The sequence below is a fragment of the Bombina bombina genome, chromosome 1, assembly GCF_027579735.1.
Source record: "Bombina bombina isolate aBomBom1 chromosome 1, aBomBom1.pri, whole genome shotgun sequence".
NCBI classification, from domain to species: Eukaryota; Metazoa; Chordata; class Amphibia; order Anura; family Bombinatoridae; genus Bombina; species Bombina bombina.
The window spans coordinates 709,879,290-709,896,848 of NC_069499.1; the positions used below are offsets into that span (position 1 = coordinate 709,879,290).

The 17,559-nt window shown below is 37.9% G+C and overlaps 1 protein-coding gene across 3 annotated transcripts in view; it reads left to right on the forward strand.

The window, feature by feature from the left end:
• ZDHHC15 (zinc finger DHHC-type palmitoyltransferase 15) overlaps window positions 1–17,559 on the forward strand; it is a 109,881-nt gene that overhangs the window by 18,447 nt on the left and 73,875 nt on the right. For all 3 annotated transcript variants that reach the window (XM_053699199.1, XM_053699200.1, XM_053699201.1), the window contains exon 3: window positions 12,676–12,770. In XM_053699199.1, the coding sequence (XP_053555174.1) occupies window positions 12,676–12,770 (95 nt within the window). The remainder of the gene's footprint in view (window positions 1–12,675; window positions 12,771–17,559) is intronic.

Consider the following 17,559-nt stretch of genomic DNA (forward strand, 5'->3'; position numbering starts at 1 on the left):
ATAATTCAGATCATATAGATTGTGGTATGTGTCTGATAGTTTGATGCCGAAGTATGTAATTGACTTCTTAGTGCAATGCTCGTGGGATACTCTACTATCAGACCGAACTCGGCCAGTAGTCATCTTATCCCGGCGTTGAGCCGGAATGATAGGGAATATCCCAGAGCAGAGAAAGTTTGCAAGATGAGGTAAGCAGCACTCACCACAGGCAGGATAGTCTTCGGCGGCAACAGGCAGGGAATCAGAGAAAGGCAGTTTAAAGGTAAACCACTAGAATGGTCCGGCAATGCAGGGTTTGGCAACGGTAAAGCAGTCCAGAGATAAACCACTAGGATGGTCGGTCAGGCAAGGTTTGGCAACAGAGAGGCAATCCAGAGCAATAGGGGTTAATCAAGCAGAGTAGTCAGACAGACAGAATTCAGCAATAGTATATCTATCCAGCAGTTTAGCGGTAAACAGGTAGAGTGGTCAGACAAGCAGAGTTCAGCAGCAGTAAATCAATCCAGCAGTTTTGGGGTAAACAGGCAGAGTGGACAGACAAGCAGAGTACCAGAGGCGGGTACCATTTAAGACATCTATAGTCTTAGATTGGAATCCCGCTGCCCTAATGGTCGCTGTCGGGTTAGAATATATTCCTTTTTTGATGCCTTCATAAAGGCCCCCCAAAACCCATTTCTGTCAGAATTGAGGTCATATAAATCCAATCAATTCTGTAAACGCCTTCTCCGCATCCAAAGAAAGGAGCAGAGAAGGCGTTCCTTTCCCCCTTAAGTAGTCTACCAGGGTTATCGTTCTCCTCATGTTATCTGGTGCTTCCCTATCTGATATAAAACCCACCGGGTGGACCAGAAGTGGGGCCAATTTCTTAAGCCGATTTTAACATCCTGATTTATCAGGCATATCGGATTATAGCTCTGGTACTTCTCGGGGTTCTTACCTAGCTTGGGGATCACTACAATTTTAGAGCTCAACACTTCAGACGGTATAATTTTGCCCTGCATAACATCATTGCAGAATTTTTGCAGATGAGGAACTAGTTCCGACTTAAATATTTTATAATACTCTCCTGGGAAACCATCAGGTCCCGGTGCTTTACCCATTAATTGCCAGTTGGATTTAGCCTGCCGTGATGTCAGCATTCAGTTCCTCGCTATCATGTTTGCTTAATGTATTAAGTTTAGCATTAGCCACAAATTTATTGAGTAGTTCCTGTGTATGGGGGGTCTGTTCCCCTTTTTTACCATCATAAAGAGAGGTGTAAAGGTGTAATATTCCCCAAATGTATCTGCTATCTCTTGGGGGTGGGATGTACGTGTACCATCAGCTTTTTGTAATAGAGGGATAGAGAAGTTCTTTACCCTTTCTCGTAGTTTATTAGCTAGATATCTGTCTGGCTTGTTAGAATACACGTAATAATGGGCCTTTAATTTCTGAATAGCTCTAATCCATTTGGAAACTATGATTTTGGCTAGAGCCTTTCTTTTTGTTTGAAGCAATTGAAAAGTAGATGTAGATAGTGTTTTTTGGTGATGTATCTCCAAGTCCCTTATCTCTGTCTGTAGTTTTATTATTTGTCTCATTATTTTTTTTTTAATAACTATCGATTTTTCCTTTAATAATAAACCCCTAAGATATGGTTTATATGCCGCCCATGTGTTAATGGAGTTAATGGTTGTCCCTTCATTTAAAGACCAATATTCTTCTAGTCTCTTGGATATAGTCTGGTGTGTATGTTGGGAATTAAGTATCGTCGGGTCAAAGGTCCATGAACGTTGTCTGTGTGTATTGATAATGCCTGTCAGTTCTATTTGTGTGAGTGAATGGTCAGACCATGCACATGGTTGGATAGAAGAGGAGATGACATTGGGTATCAGCGTCTGGCTGACAAAAATATAGTCCAACCTAGAGTAAGACCTATGTGCGTAGAAATAATATGTATAGTCTAGTGAAGGTCCGTATTTAGCCTCCCACAAGTCAAGGATATTGTGCATAGCTAAGGAGTCCCTTATGGCTTTCGCAATATTGTTATGTCTATGTTGTTTGTTTGTTAGTTTTTTTTAATTGTATTTTTAATAAAGAAATATTAAAATCACCTGCTAAAATGATTTGAGATTGGGGCCACTGCGTCAGGAGATGTGATATTTGCCTAAAAAAAATGTATCTTGCTTCTCATTAGGGGCGTACACATTACTATATAGTGACCGGGGTGTTTTGGATGCGCCCCCTAACAATGAGATACCTGCCATTCGGATCAGTAATTACTTCCTTTGTCTGAAACTGAAGTGACTGATGGATAAGAATAGAAACTCATACCCAATATGAAGGGAAATAAATAACTATTGGACACCAGATAATTTTAGAGAATTTATTAAAATAAATTAAAAAAGAATAAATAATAAATTGGTTATTTGCGCTAGTAATGTGATGTGTCAGTTTAATAAATAAAAGAGTACTACCTTTAGGTATGTTTAAATGAATCGGTATGTCTTGGTGTGAGATTCAATAACACACCTTTTACATTCAATTGGTATCTATCTTATTCAAAATGTGTAGCTAATTCCCTTTAAGTGGGCTAAATAAATATTTATGAACAAATCTATAAATAGTCAAGAACAATTCTATTTTCTAAAAACTATACATTACAATGTTTGGTTGGCCAAGCTTAAATTTTATGCTCTCACAGGCATAAAAAACATATAAATAAATGAACATATAAAAAGAATGAATGTATGTAAACAACTTGTGCTTCTAAAAATTGTATTTTCTAAAAATTCCCTTGGTGGATTTCTCGGTCTTATTATAAAAAAGATACCTTAGACACATAAAAAAACAACTTAGTACTGTGCATTTAGTACATAAATAGCAACTTTGTGTTATAGCTAAAGTGATTATAATATGCTTATGAAGCAATATGTATTAATGCTACCTGTCTTTTTTAGGTTTGCAAAGTCACAAACTGCTATATTACGAGTTTTTCATTATAGTGAAAAAGCAGCGTTATCAGGTTATAATGCTGCTTTTTCACTACCGCTGGTATTACGAGTCTTGCAGGTTTAGGGGCACTGCACACTTTTTTTTTGCCTTACCGCAAATCAATTTACGCAAATTGCGTAAAGTTTTTTTTCAATGGGATTTTCATAGCCTATCCTGTCAATATTTGTAACGCATTCTAAAGTTAGTAGTACACTTCAAAGCTGTAGCATAAAACTCATAAATAAAGTGTTACAAAGTACACTAACACCCATAAACTACCTATTAACCCCTAAACCGAGGCCTTACCACATCGCAAACACAATAATAAAATTATTAACCCCTAATCTGCTGCTCCGGACATCGCCACCACTATAATAAACATATTAACCCCTAAACTGCCGTACTCCAGCATCTCAAACACTCGTTAAATAGTATTAACCCCTAATCTGCCGTCCCTAACATCGCCACCACCTACCTACATTTATTAACCCCTAATCTGCCACCCCTAACATCGGCGCCACTATACTAAAGTTATTAACCCCTAACCCTAACACCCCCTAACTTAAATATAATTAAATCTAAATCAAACCTACTATTAATAACTAAATAATTCCTATTTAAAGGGACAGTTTACTCAAAATTTTTCTTCACTTTAATTTGTTCCCAATGATCCACTTTACCTGCTGGAGTGTATTAAATTGTTTACAAGTAGCTCCTTTAGCCTTATATTGGCATTTGAAATAGTTGATTTAGCTTGTGGTATCCCCACCTATTCTGAAAGTTTGTGGCCGCAGGTCCAAGCTATAGATAAGCTTTATAAACACAGCCAGCAGAAGATATTACACTCCCAGTAGGATATAGCAGAGATAAGGTAATAAAATGTTAATTTTCCATTGTTCTCTCAAAGTACTGGTGATTGTTTTATGGACAGATATAAGATAAAGAAGCAGGTACGTGTACATAATGTGATAAAGTAATGAGGTCTGATTATACCAACAAGCTCAACCCATTTTATTAGGTTGTAGCTTCAAAACACAAAATCAGAGCTTTAATATACACAACTAAACTTTAAAAAGCTAATTTTCATACATTTTTTAGTCTGCAATTGGTAAAAAAAGCAATTGTAAACACATTAAGGAAAAAACTATGTTACAGTATACTGTCCCTTTAAAAATAAATACTTACCTATAAAATAAACCCTAAGCTAGCTACAATATAACTAATAGTTACATTGTATCTAGCTTTGGTTTATTTTTATTTTACAGGCAAGTTTGTATTTATTTTAATTAGGTAGAATAGTTACTAAATAGTTATTAACTATTTAATAACTACCTAGCTAAAATAAATACAAATTTACCTGCAAAATAAAACCTAACATGCCTTACACTAACACCTAACATTACCTAAATTAAATACAATTAACTAAATTCAATACAATTAGCTAAATTACAAAAAAACTAAATTACAGAAAATAAAAAACTAATTACAAGATATTTAAACTAATTATTCCTAATCTAATAGCCCTATCAAAATAAAAAAAAAACCCTAGCCTAAACTAAACTACCAATAGCCCTTAAAAGGGCCTTTTGCGGGGCATTGCCCCAAAGAAATCGGCTCTTTTACCTGTAAAAAAAATACAAACAACCCCCCCAACAGTAAAACCCACCACCCACACAACCAACTCCCCAAATAAAACCCTAATTAAAAAAACCTAAGCTCCCCATTTCCCTGAAAAGGGCATTTGGATGGGCATTGCCCTTAAAATGGAATTTAGCTCTTTTGCAGCCCAAACACCTAATCTAAAAATAAAACCCACCCAATACACCCTTAAAAAATCCTAACACTAACCCCTGAAGATCCACTTACAGTTTTGAAGAGCCGACATCCATCCACAACGAAACCTGGAGAAGTCCTCAGCGAAGCGGCAAGAAGACCTCAACAAAGCGGGGAGAAGTCTTCATCTAAGCCGGGAGAAGTGGTCCTCCAGACGGGCAGAAGTCTTCTTCCAGATGGCATCTTCTATCTTCATCCATCCGGTTCGGAGCGGGTCCATCTTCAAGACATCCGACGCGGAGCATCCTCTTCTTCCGACGACTACCCGACGAATGAAGGTTCCTTTAAGTTACGTCATCCAAGACGGCGTCCCTTAGATTCCGATTGGCTGATAGAATTCTATCAGCCAATCGGAATTAAGGTTGAAAAAATCCTATTGGCTGATTGGATCAGCCAATAGGATTGAACTTCAATCCTATTGGCTGATCCAATCAGCCTTTAGGATTGAACTTGCATTCTATTGGCTGAATGGAACAGCCAATTGAATGCGAGCTCAATCCTATTGGCTGATCCAATCAGTCAATAGGATTTTTTCAACCTTAATTCCGATTGGCTGATAGAATTCTATCAGCCAATCGGAATCTAAGGGACGCCATCTTGGATGACGTAACTTAAAGGAACCTTCATTCGTCGGATAGTCGTCGGAAGAAGAGGATGCTCCGCATCGGATGTCTTGAAAATGAACCCGCTCCGCGTCGGATGGATGAAGATAGAAGATGCCGTCTGGATGAAGACTTCTGCCCATCTGGAAGACCACTTTTGTCGGCTTCGTTGAGGATATCTTGCCGCTTGGATGAAGACTTCTCCCGGCTTCGTTGACAATGGATGTCGGCTCTTCAAAACTTTTGTGTATATATTTTAGCTAGGTAGTTATTAAATAGTTAATAACTATTTAGTAACTATTCTACCTAGTTTAAATAAATACAAACTTGCCTGTAAAATAAAAATAAAGCCTAAGCTAGATACAAAGTACGGCGGTTTTGGGGTTAATATGTTTATTATAGTGGCAATGATGTACGGAGCGGCAGATTAGGGGTTAATAAGTATAATGTAGGTGGCGGCGATGTCGGGGCGGAAGATTAGGGGTTAATAAGTGTAAGATTAGGGGTGTTTAGACTCGGGGTTCATGTTAGGGTGTTAGGTTCCCCCATAGGAATCAACTGGGCTGCATTACTGAGCTAAACGCTGCTTTTTTGCAAGTGTTAGACTTTTTCTCAGCCGGCTCTCCCCATTGATGTCTATGGGGAAATCATGCATGAGCATGTATAACCAGCTCACCGCTGACTTAAGAAGCGCTGGTATTGGAGTGCGGTATGGAGCTCAATTTTGCTCTACGCTCACTTCTTGTCTTTTAACACCAGGTTTATAAAAACCTGTAATACCAGCGCTGTAGAAAAGTGAGCGGTGACAATAACGTGCAAGTTAGCACCGCACCAGAGGGATCTCATTGTTAAAAGGTATCAGTCAGGAGACGGGTAAAAAGAATTTCCAAGACATTAGATATACCAGGGAACACAGTCGTCATCATCAAGTGGAGAACATATGGCACAACAATGACATTACCAAGAACTGGATGTCCCTCCAAAATTGAGGAAAAGACGAAAAGAAAACTGGTCTGGGAGGCTACCAAGAGGCCTACAGCAACATTAAAGGAGCTGCAGGAATATCTGGCAAGTACTGGATGCGTAGTACATGTGACAACAATCTCCTGTATTTTTCATATGTTTGGGCTTTGGGGTAGACGGCAAGACGGAAGCCTTTTCTTACGAAGAAAAACATCCAAGCCCAGTTAAATTTAGCAAAAACACATCTGAAGTCTCCCAAAAGCATGTGAGAAAAGGTGTTATGGTCTGATGAAACCAAGGTTGAACTTTTGGCAATAATTCAAAAAGATATGTTTGGCGCAAAAACAACACTGCATATCACTAAAAGAACACCATACCCACAGTGAAGCATGGTGGTGGTAGCATCATGCTTTGGGTCTGTTTTTCTTCAGCTGGAACTGGGGCCTTATTCAAGGTAGAGGGAATTATGAACAGTTCCAAATACCAGTCAATATTGGCATAAAACCTTCAGGCTTCTGCTAGAAAGCTGAACATGAAGAAGAACTTCATCTTTCAGCATGACAACGACCCAAAGCATGGGCCAGCCAGAGCCCAGACCTGAATCCAATCGAAAATCTGTGGGGTGATCTGAGATGCCCTCGCAAACTGACAGATTTGGAGTGTTTTTGCAAAGAAGAGTGGGCAAATCTTGCCAAGTCAAGATGTGCCATGCTGATAGAATCATACCCAAAAAGACTGAGTGCTGTAATAAAATCAAAAGGTGCTCCAACAAAGTATTAGTTTAAGGGTGTGCACACTTATTCAACAATATTATTTTATTTTTACTTCTCTTCACCTAAAAGATTTCAGTTTGTTTTTCAATTGAGTTGCATAGTTTATAGGTCACGTTAAAGGTGGAAAAAGTTCTGAAATGATTTATCTTTGTCTCGTTTTTTTTTACATCACAGAAACCTACCATTTTAACAGGGGTGTGTAAACTTTTTATATCCACTGTATCATACAAACACTTAGCAAAAATATATGCCAGTAACACTAAGTATATTTTCACTGTGTAATTATCTGGAAGGTATATAAGGGACAATAAGCTACAAATGATACCTAAAGCCCCTCTTTCACTGTATGATTATATTTTCATAAAAACCAGTTAAGGGTAACTATCTCAAAAAGATGGAACCTTTATTCACAGACAACTTTGTCCAATCAATGTCAAGATACAGGTAGATTTAAAGACAAAGAACAGCAAAGACAACCACTTCATTTCCACTTAGTATTACCGTAGAGCAGAACAGTAAAAGCAGCAGGAACTTACCCCCACAAGACATCCAATCACAGCGAGTCTTTGGAGAGGGCGCACAACCGGGACTAACCGCTGCAGGAAAAGGCTGAAGGAAAAGCAAAAGCTCCAGAACCGGCAACACAAGTAATCCAACTTGCGGACTGCAAACAGATGCAGAGCCGACTAAGGGCAACACCTGTCACACAGATTTAAAAAGAAAAAAGGGACCAAGATTACGGGTCTGAAGATTGAGCACAGTTTACACCAGAGGGATCTACAGCTTGCATAAGATCCAGAAGATCCCTACAAACAAGTGCACTTGTTAGGATTATAGAGACATTGTGACTTTGCAAACCTAAAAAAGACAGGTCACATTAATACATATTGCTTCAAAAAGAAAATTATCATCACTTTGGCTATAACACAAAGTTGCTATTTATGTACTAAATGCACAGTACTAAGTTTTTTTTATGTGTCTAAGGTATCTTTTTTTATAATAAGAACGAGAAATCCTCCAAGGGAATTTTTAGAAAATACAATTTTTAGAAGCACAAGTTGTTTACATACATTCATTCTTTTTATATTTTCATTTATTTATATATTTTTTATGCCCGTGAGAGCATAAAATTTAAGCTTGGCCAACTGAACATTGTAATGTATAGTTTTTAGAAAATAGAATTGTTCTTGACTATTTATAGAATTGTTCATGAATATTTATTTAGCCCACTAAAATGGAATTAACTACACATTTGGAATAAGATAGATACCAATTGAACTCAAAAGGTGTGTATTATTGAATCTCACACCAAGACATACCGATTCATTTAAACATACCTAAAGGTAGTACTCTTTTATTTATTAAACTGACACATCACATTACTAGCGCAAATAACCAATTTATTATTTATTCTTTTTTAATTTATTTTAATACATTCTCTAAAATTATCTGGTGTCCAATAGTTATTTATTTCCCTTCATATTGGGTATTAGCTGTTAGCGCTCTTGTATCTCCTCCCCACTTTGATAACTATTACCTTGGAAGCATAGAGGAAGCTTTAGATTAAAGAGCATATAGCCACACAGCGGAGAGTATATATACCCACTAGAAACTAAGAATAGAAACTCCCCTTTTTTTCGTGTCAGTCGTCGAGTGGTAGTGTAAAGGGAAATGTTTCGACCAATATTTACAAATTACTGTGTTGGTAAAGTGTGTTTCCTGTAACAGTATAAGATCTGCTTTTGCTCTGGAGTATTGGGTGAGTGTGGTTTTTCGCTTTACATCTGTATTGAGGCCTCTCACATTGTGTGAGATAATCCTAATGCTCTGAGCCATCGGTCAAGTGTTTCCTATCTGTCTATCAACCATAGCCCCGCCCTCTCCTTTGGTGTTGCGCCTAGTACCACAATAACAAAACAATAATAAACAACAAAAACAGTTCAACTATTTAAATTTAAAAATATGGACGGTATATGAGCCTATTGCCCACACCCTGTCAGTGTACATTTGTCTACGGTATCTTTCAATACACGTTTAACAACAAACGTGCAGTAAAAACTTTTTGAACTGACATTTTAACTTTGAGTGTAAAGGAGCCATGTGTGGCATGAAAGTCTTGTGCTATCACCTCCCCCTGGTATTAATTAGTTCGCCCTATTCCTTCCCTCATTATTATACTTATACAGAATAAGTTCCCTCTTCATATAGAGTCCCAAAGTAAAAACTTGTCCTCTTTAATTAGCCCTTATGGCTCAGTCTCTAATAGATCTGCCAGATCCCATATTTTCTAATCAGCCTCCTTTCCCTCTTTGCAGCCATCGCAACCAGTCAAAAGGAAAGTCAGATCTGAGGCTCACACTTTATAAACAGTTATACAAACAAAAGTAATTGTATACTCATTTGAAACATGTCGTCCAAGGAAATGTAGAAACCCTAGGTTTCTCGCCTATCTGCTTAGCCGGTCAGAACGTCAGGTCTTTTGTTTCTTTTTGGAAATCTTCGTCCGTTCTGTCTCTGTGGTAGAGAGCTCGCTTTATTGTGATCAATGACCCCTTTCTCAGACGGGTCAGAAGGCAACAGAGGAGCCTCCAGGCCCAGATGGTTATAAATATTAGGAATGTCCCAAGCTTCCTTTATGGTAAATGTAATCCCATTGTGGATAATGATAAGTGCAAAGGGGAATCCCCATTTATAGTTGATTTGTTTTTTTCTCAGCAGCAGTGTAAGCGGTCTCATGGCACTTCTCCTCTGTAGGGTCTGCAAGCAAAGGTCCTGAAAGAACTGGACAACTGATCCCAGGAACTTAAAAGTCGGGCTCTTCCTGGAGGCCGCCTGAATAGCCTCCTTTTTCCTGAAAGCAAAACATGCGAACTATTACATCCCTAGCTGGAGCTTCGCCCTTAGGCTTCGCTCTTAAAGTCCTATGAGCTCTTTCCATCTGAAAGCAATCATCTTCTGAGTGACCTGTAATGGTCTGAAATAATTGAGTCATATCTATCCAGTTCTTTTGAGGCTACAGATTCAGTAATCCCTTTCAATCAAATATTACATCTGCGACTGCGGTTTTCAAGGTCCTCCGTTCTATTTGATGACACCTGTTGAGATATGGAAGTAACCTCTTCTAAAACTGTATTTTCACTATCCTCTTAGGTAGAGACCTTGTTGCCCTGATCCTGGATATCTTGTTTAATGTCTGCCAGACTACTTGTTACTGTATTCTGCATTGCATCCTTCTTCTCCCAGAGTTTATCAAAACTGGTTGAGATATCCTGCTTGGAAACCAACATTTTAATATCAGCCTTGGTGACTGGGGTTGTATCTTCATTAGAAGGTGTGGTATTGGTATTTAAGTCTGCATCATCATTCTGTTTAGTTATCTCGGCTTCTGTAGCTTTGTCCCCCTTCACCTGCCTAAAAAAGTGATGTGGAGTAGAGGCTTTGCCCCCCTGGAGCAGATTTAGTTGGTTTTCTAGCAGCCATGATAGTGGAAGTATGCAAGTGCACTGCAGCACTGATGTAATCTGTCTCCCCGTTATAGATATGTGTACCTTATTAAGATTAGTACAATGATCAGGAATAGAAAGAAAAGTTTCCCTTTCTCCCAGCTCAAAGTCTCCTACTTATCCAGATGGGTTATCGGTATATAGTCCTCAGCTAGTGTAGCTGTATAACTAGGAGTCTTCAATGTATTTGCATTATAGCCTATGTCACTTAAATCCCCCATTACCGCAGTTCTTTCAACTTAGATAAAATGTTAGGACGTCTTGCTGGCCATATATCTCTATCAGGGCTGTGTACTGGCCTCCAGTTCTAGCTATTGACCCTGCTTTGCATATCTATTAAGGAGCCACATCAGGGACACATTTAGCGTTTTTGCAAAATAGCTTGGGGGCTCTGCTTACTCCCCTTATTCAAGTATCATCCTGCTAGGTACTCGCATAGTGATGAGCGATCATCTCACCAAATCTGGCGACTCCTGTATGTGGTGGCGTTGCAGGACTACCTAATATTCATAATCAAAGCAACCGCATGGCTACTGCAAGATGGCCTCTGCACAGGGAAGCACTGGTAGCGATATCTTCACAAAAATGCGCTCTGGATCTTCTCTTATTGCCGCTCTAGGAGCTCTGAGTGTCAGGGCATAGTTCACCCTCCGGAATTCTGATTTTTGAGGGAGAGATGAGGGTTGCCTGCTCCTTTACCCTCAAATATGCATGGAGCTGTTAAACTAAGCGACTGACTCCATGCTCCTCAAGGCTCCGTCCCCACAACTCTATGTTTAATGGGTACTGCAAAAATGCTTTAGGGATTGTGTGTGTCAGTCACATTCACAGCTCAGAAGTGTTCAGGGTGACAGCATTAATACGCAACATATTTGTGTTGAAGTGACTATAGGTGCACGCAAGCTCCTCATCTCTCTGTCCCCTCTCTCATTCACTGTCTCTCTTTTCTCTCTCTGCCCCCCTCTCCTCTCTGTCCCCTCTCTTACTATCTCTGATCTCTCTGTCCCCTCTCTCCCTCACTGCCTCTCTTTTCTCTCTCTGCCCCTCTCTCTATCTCTGTCACCCCTCTTTTCTCTCTGTTCCCTCTCTGTCTCTCTTGTCTGTCTCTACCCCTCTCTCTCTTTGCCCTCCTTCTCATGTCTCTCTTGTCTCTGCCCCCCCTTTCTTCTCTCTGTCCCTTCCCTCTTTCTGTCTCTCTGTCTGACTCTCTGCCCCCTCTCCCCTTTTCTCTCTGTTGCCTCTCTGTCCTCTCTCGCTGCCCTCTATTCTCTCTGTCACCTGGCTATCGCTCTGTCTTCTTATCTCTCTTCTCTCCTCTTACTTAAAAACTTAAGTGTCACATAAATTTTAAAATTGCACCACTAAGCATTTTTATCTCAGTAAGTGTATTGTGCCAAAGTCTGCTCTTAAAAAACTTGATTTTATAATTTCCACTGAGCATAAATGTTTTTATAATTTATTTGTTACGATCTTTATAAATCTCATTGCTTTTTTGTTATTTAAATAAATTAATGATATTTTATAAGGGGTTTTGAACAAAATACAACAGATCAGCTATAATTCAGTAAGAGCATAGCAGTAATATATAAATAATTTAAGGCCTGCACCTGTTATGCTAGTCATTTTTCAGACAAGGTTCCCACCATCACTCTGCACCAAAGGTAATGTGTGCAACGAGGGTAGGACCCCCCCCCCTCCAAACATAAGAATTATGTTATTTCTCCAGCATATGCACATCTCAAAGTTCCTATTCATGCTGACTACATTTTATATGCATGACATCTGAATATGCAATGTTATCATTAATTTGTGATGATATTGGGGACATTATGTCTTCAGCAACACCTTGGAGAAGGCACACATTTTTAAATGAAAAAAAGCATAAGTTGTGAATCCCCCCCCCCCCCAAAAAAAAATGTCTTTCTATTTTTCAGAGTTATTATTGATGAGTTAACCAGAATCTATCAGAAGTGTTTTTGTATCTTACTACATTTATTTATTTATGTTTGTATTCTCTCTCTTCATCAGTTGCATACCTTATCATATTTCATATGGTCTTCATACTTTTCTCCTGGACTTACTGGAAGGCAATTTTTACACCTCCAATGCAGCCACCTAAAAAGGTATGTAAGCATGGAATAGATGCAAGTAGGATATTGATGTTGATGAACAAAATAAAATGTCATATTTATGACAAGAGAATAAAAACATTTATCAAGTAAAGCGTGATGTAGAAAAAACATACTGTGCTGATATACACTATAGTATCAAAAATACCCCTCTCCTTGGGATTTCTTTTCTGGGGAACCACTTTAGCATACAGTCTTTTACAGCAGAAAAGTACTCCACACACACTGGATTGGGTGTAAAAAAATGAGCCTGTTAATTCACAGACAATTTGCAAGGATACAATTTTAACATAAAACAAAATAAATCCTTGCTCAATAGTGCTTGCTAAACAGAATAAAGCAGTCCTGACTAAAGATGTCTGACTTTTCCATATGAACTGCAAAATTACAAAGCAATATCAAAATGTACTGGCCTATAACCTAAACAGCAGATCAGCATGTATTGTGTGTCTCTCTCACAGGTTCTAACTAGCAGCCCCAGCAAACACTATTTAACAAGACCTGGTTGACATTAAAGGGACATTAAACCCAATTTTTTCCTTTCATGAGTCAGACAGAGAATACAATTTTAAACAACATCCCAATTTACTTCTATTATCTAATTTGCTTCATTCTTTAGATATCTTTTGTTAAAGAAATAGCAATGCACATTGGTGAGCCAATCACATGAGGCAAATACGTGCAGCCACCAATCAGAAGCTACTGAGCATATCTAGATATGCTTTTCAGGAAAGAATATCAAGAGATTATATAAGTGTAAGGTGTATAATCCCACGGGGGGGGGGGGTCAGCGCAGGCCAAAGCCTGGGGCCTAGTGTACCACCTGAGGCATATGTAGATTATCTGATAAGGGCCCCTTAGAATGACTCAGACCACGCAGCATTATGATCGAAAGCCAATTCTGTTTATTGCACAGTGCAAGCCTTTCTTATAGTGACATACAGGGTTAAGGGGATGACACGTTAGGACCGCGTCATCTTACACAGTTATACAGAGCAATTTACAAGGAAAAACTGGAACATGAGTTTCTCATAACAATATTTACAGAGTCATAACAAACTACCATCTGCAGAGACAACCGAGTGTCTGAAGCCTCTTGTTTACATTATCTTATTCTATCTTACTTCTAGGCATTAGGCCAGGGTACATTGGCAAGGCCGAATAGCTAAAGAAACTCATAACATGCATATAATTCTCACTGCATAATACCCCAGTATAATAAAGTCTATTCATTACAAAATGGCTGCGAGGAACAAGATGGCTGCGAAGAACAAGATGGCTGCCATCAGGTTCATATTACCCCTAACATACCATCCTTTTATTCTAACAGAATAACATAAAAATAGACAGGCATAGAAAATTAGTAAAGCCTTATATTATGGTAACAGAACTCTATAAGAATACTAAAGAGAAAAATATTTGCATGTCGTGATATACTTTTATAGGCTAATTGTCGCTGCATATAGGTACAGTCCCTCCAATACCTTCCATCTATCCTCCAGCCTTCCCAGAACTACCGGTCTACCAGCACAGAGACCCAACCAGCCCCCCATCTACCCCCAAACAACGCTGCATCTTCTATCTCTCCACCTGCATTGCTAGCACCCCCCCAATATGTCCAACAGTTCCTTTTCCACAGTAAAGCATGACATAGCAACAGCACAACTGTCTCTAGGTGGCCTCTGATCACTTTAAGAACAGTCTTTGTCCATTTGAGAGCGCTGCACCTTGACACTTTGCTATAATACAGTTCTCCAACAGTTAATTTGCAGTAGGGGTGCTTATCCACGGTTCTTCCGCAGGGAGATACTGGAAATCTGATGGTTTGTTCATGGGGTAGACAAGGCAACCAGTGGATACCCATGGCAAGCAGACACTCGAGTCACAGGGAGTCTAGGAAGCAAACAGAAACAGTACAGGATGAGTACACACCGCAATACAATCACAATTATGTCCAAATAAAATGTCACTTTTATCCTATGTCATTTAAAATCAAACAAAATCAAACAAAACATTGTTGATATATAATACATTGACATTTCTCAGAGAATAATTTACAACTTCTCTATACACTTTTAAATGATACTTCATGAATACTACGCAAGTGAAAACCTGTCAGACTTCCTCAAGGGCCTGAATGTTTATGCTAAAACTTATGCTAAGGCCTGCCCTGTTGTAAGAATGGAAAAAAGAAAACCGTCAATGAAAATAAATGAATTTCTTTACAATATCACTTTGAACTTCTAAAAAATAAAAGAACCTTGTGTTGCTTTATTCTGGATGGCTGCTATCTATAATGCTTATAATTCTCCAACCATGATCCTAATATTCAACAATCTCATCTGATATAAACACTACTAGTTTACTAATTATTTTATGCAACCTAAATTCTCTCACACTCCTATATGAGGAAAGCATACAAACAGAACATCATTTAAAACTACAAGCTCTTTTAAAGGTAAACACATCTTTATGGTAAGAATTACTCTCTTTGACAAACATCAGGAATGACCAAATTCACTTTGCAGATACCATACTAATTAATAAAAGGGAAAAATACATTTGCTTTCATAAACTATAATTACGCTATTCCCTGAACAAACATTTCTCTGTATATTTACTATAAACTTCTAGCTTAGATGTGTCCTCCTTATGTTCTAAAGGGTGAAGGGTCTAAAATATTATTCTATGTTGCAGCATTTTCCTTAAACCTATTTTCTATACTCAGTGGGCCATTCAATAGAGTACAATACTGCGAAGTTCACAGTTACACTTATCTAAAGGGTTACTTTGTTACGCACATAAACTACCATGTGCACTAATACCAATGAAGCATATGATTTCTTAGACCAAATATGATCAATAAAAATAAAACAAATACAAGAAAATACAAAACAAGCAATATAAGGAATGGAGTTAAAACAATACTCCCCTAATTTAATTGGTTGATCCTGTAACAGCATAACAGGACTTCCATATCGAGCGGTAAGGCACAGTCCAGAGAAGGATAGTCTTTATGTCCTGAAGACACACATCAGAGAAAACAGTCATGGATTACCCAGAGTCCAGTTCTGGGGCTGGTACCAGCATGCAAAGCAAAGAATGGATCCAAAGATAGTTCAGTAACTTTTTTTTTTACTGCAGTATGATGGTTAAAACAAGCTTGACAAAAGGTCTTTCATCTTTATCTTTTCTTTCTTTAAAGGTTTACTCGCTTTCAATCTTTAATCTTTTGAAGAGTGCACTTATGGAATTTTGCCTGTACAGATTTTACCTAAATATGGAAACTCAAAAATAATTCAGTTAGTGTGTTTCAATCTCTGAAGACAGCATACTCTCATCCTGCAAATACAAATATAGTGTTAAGAACCACATAGAAAAATAAAACATTTTAGGCATCTGAAATTAACACAATAACATTGTACGAGGAGATTCAAAACGTTTTAGGTTCACCTCCTAAAAATAATCTCCTCCATTACATAAAGATATTCATCAATACTCATCAATACTTCCCCCATGTTTGCGTAAAACATCTCATGTGACACGCAAACACAAGATAACAAGAAACTAAACGATAAATCATGCACTCCACTCATGCAGAGACAATTCTCAATAGCAAGCAAAATGAAAAACACTTCACAATTCAATATGCTGTCCACAAAAGAGAAAAACATAACAAACAATGAAAACCAATCGTTCTTGTCTTACACAAAACGAAACATTAGCTGCTGACACAAATTTCAAACAACCACAATTAACTTAGAATGCAACACATATTCTGACATTCGCTGAAATGCAACACACTCAGAACATGACAAACAATTAAAAACATCCACTATGTACAAAACTTTAATATCACACAAAGAAAGCAATCACAGCAGATGCCCAAGAAACTTAAGTTGCAGATTGCACAAATAAAATTGCGCTTATTTGGGAAAGATCAGATAACCACAGTAGCCACTGTTAAAGGGACATTCTAGGATAAATGAAAATTCATTACTCAGATAGGACTTTTAATTTTAACCAACCTTCCTAGATTAAACCAAACATAGGTAGGCTTCTATGCTAATTTTTTTAAACCTTTGAGGACTGCCTCTTATAACAGGCTGTATAAATCTCATTACAACACCAAGAGACAAAATACACGTAAGCCATATAAATAAAACCAAAACTGTGAACAGATAAATTAGCTAGTTATATAAATGCAGTAGAATCAGATAAACTGTGCATCATTTGTTTTAGGGGTGTTTAATTCTAGACACCTTATAGACCACGGCTTAACTGTTAAGCAGCAATCAAAGTCATTGCAATAATAGTGGTAGACTATTTAATAACCAAATAACTATATATATTTTAAAGTGTCACTGAAATCACTTCATTAAATAATATCTCATTTATTTATTGAACGCAGTGGGGGTTATTTTAAATAACAAAGAGTTATATCTGTGAGATACAGTTTGACAGCCACAGAAATAAAATTATCATTTTTTAAGCTATATTCTATGACAGAATATAATATAAATACTTGTTTCTTTGTAGTGAGCAATTTATAGTTATCATTTTTTATAACATAGAACACCAGTACTGCCGCTTTAAATGTACAGTGCAAATTGTTCTCTCTGTAACAAAGCCAAACACAAGAGAGAAACTTCTTTTCTTTTTTTTTTTTAAAGAAAACCAAAACATGCACAGTGTTATCAGTCTTTCTCAAGGATAGTGAGGCAAGCTCAAAGTTTCATTTTTACTTAAAGGAGAAACACTGTTTACTGCTTAAAAATATAAA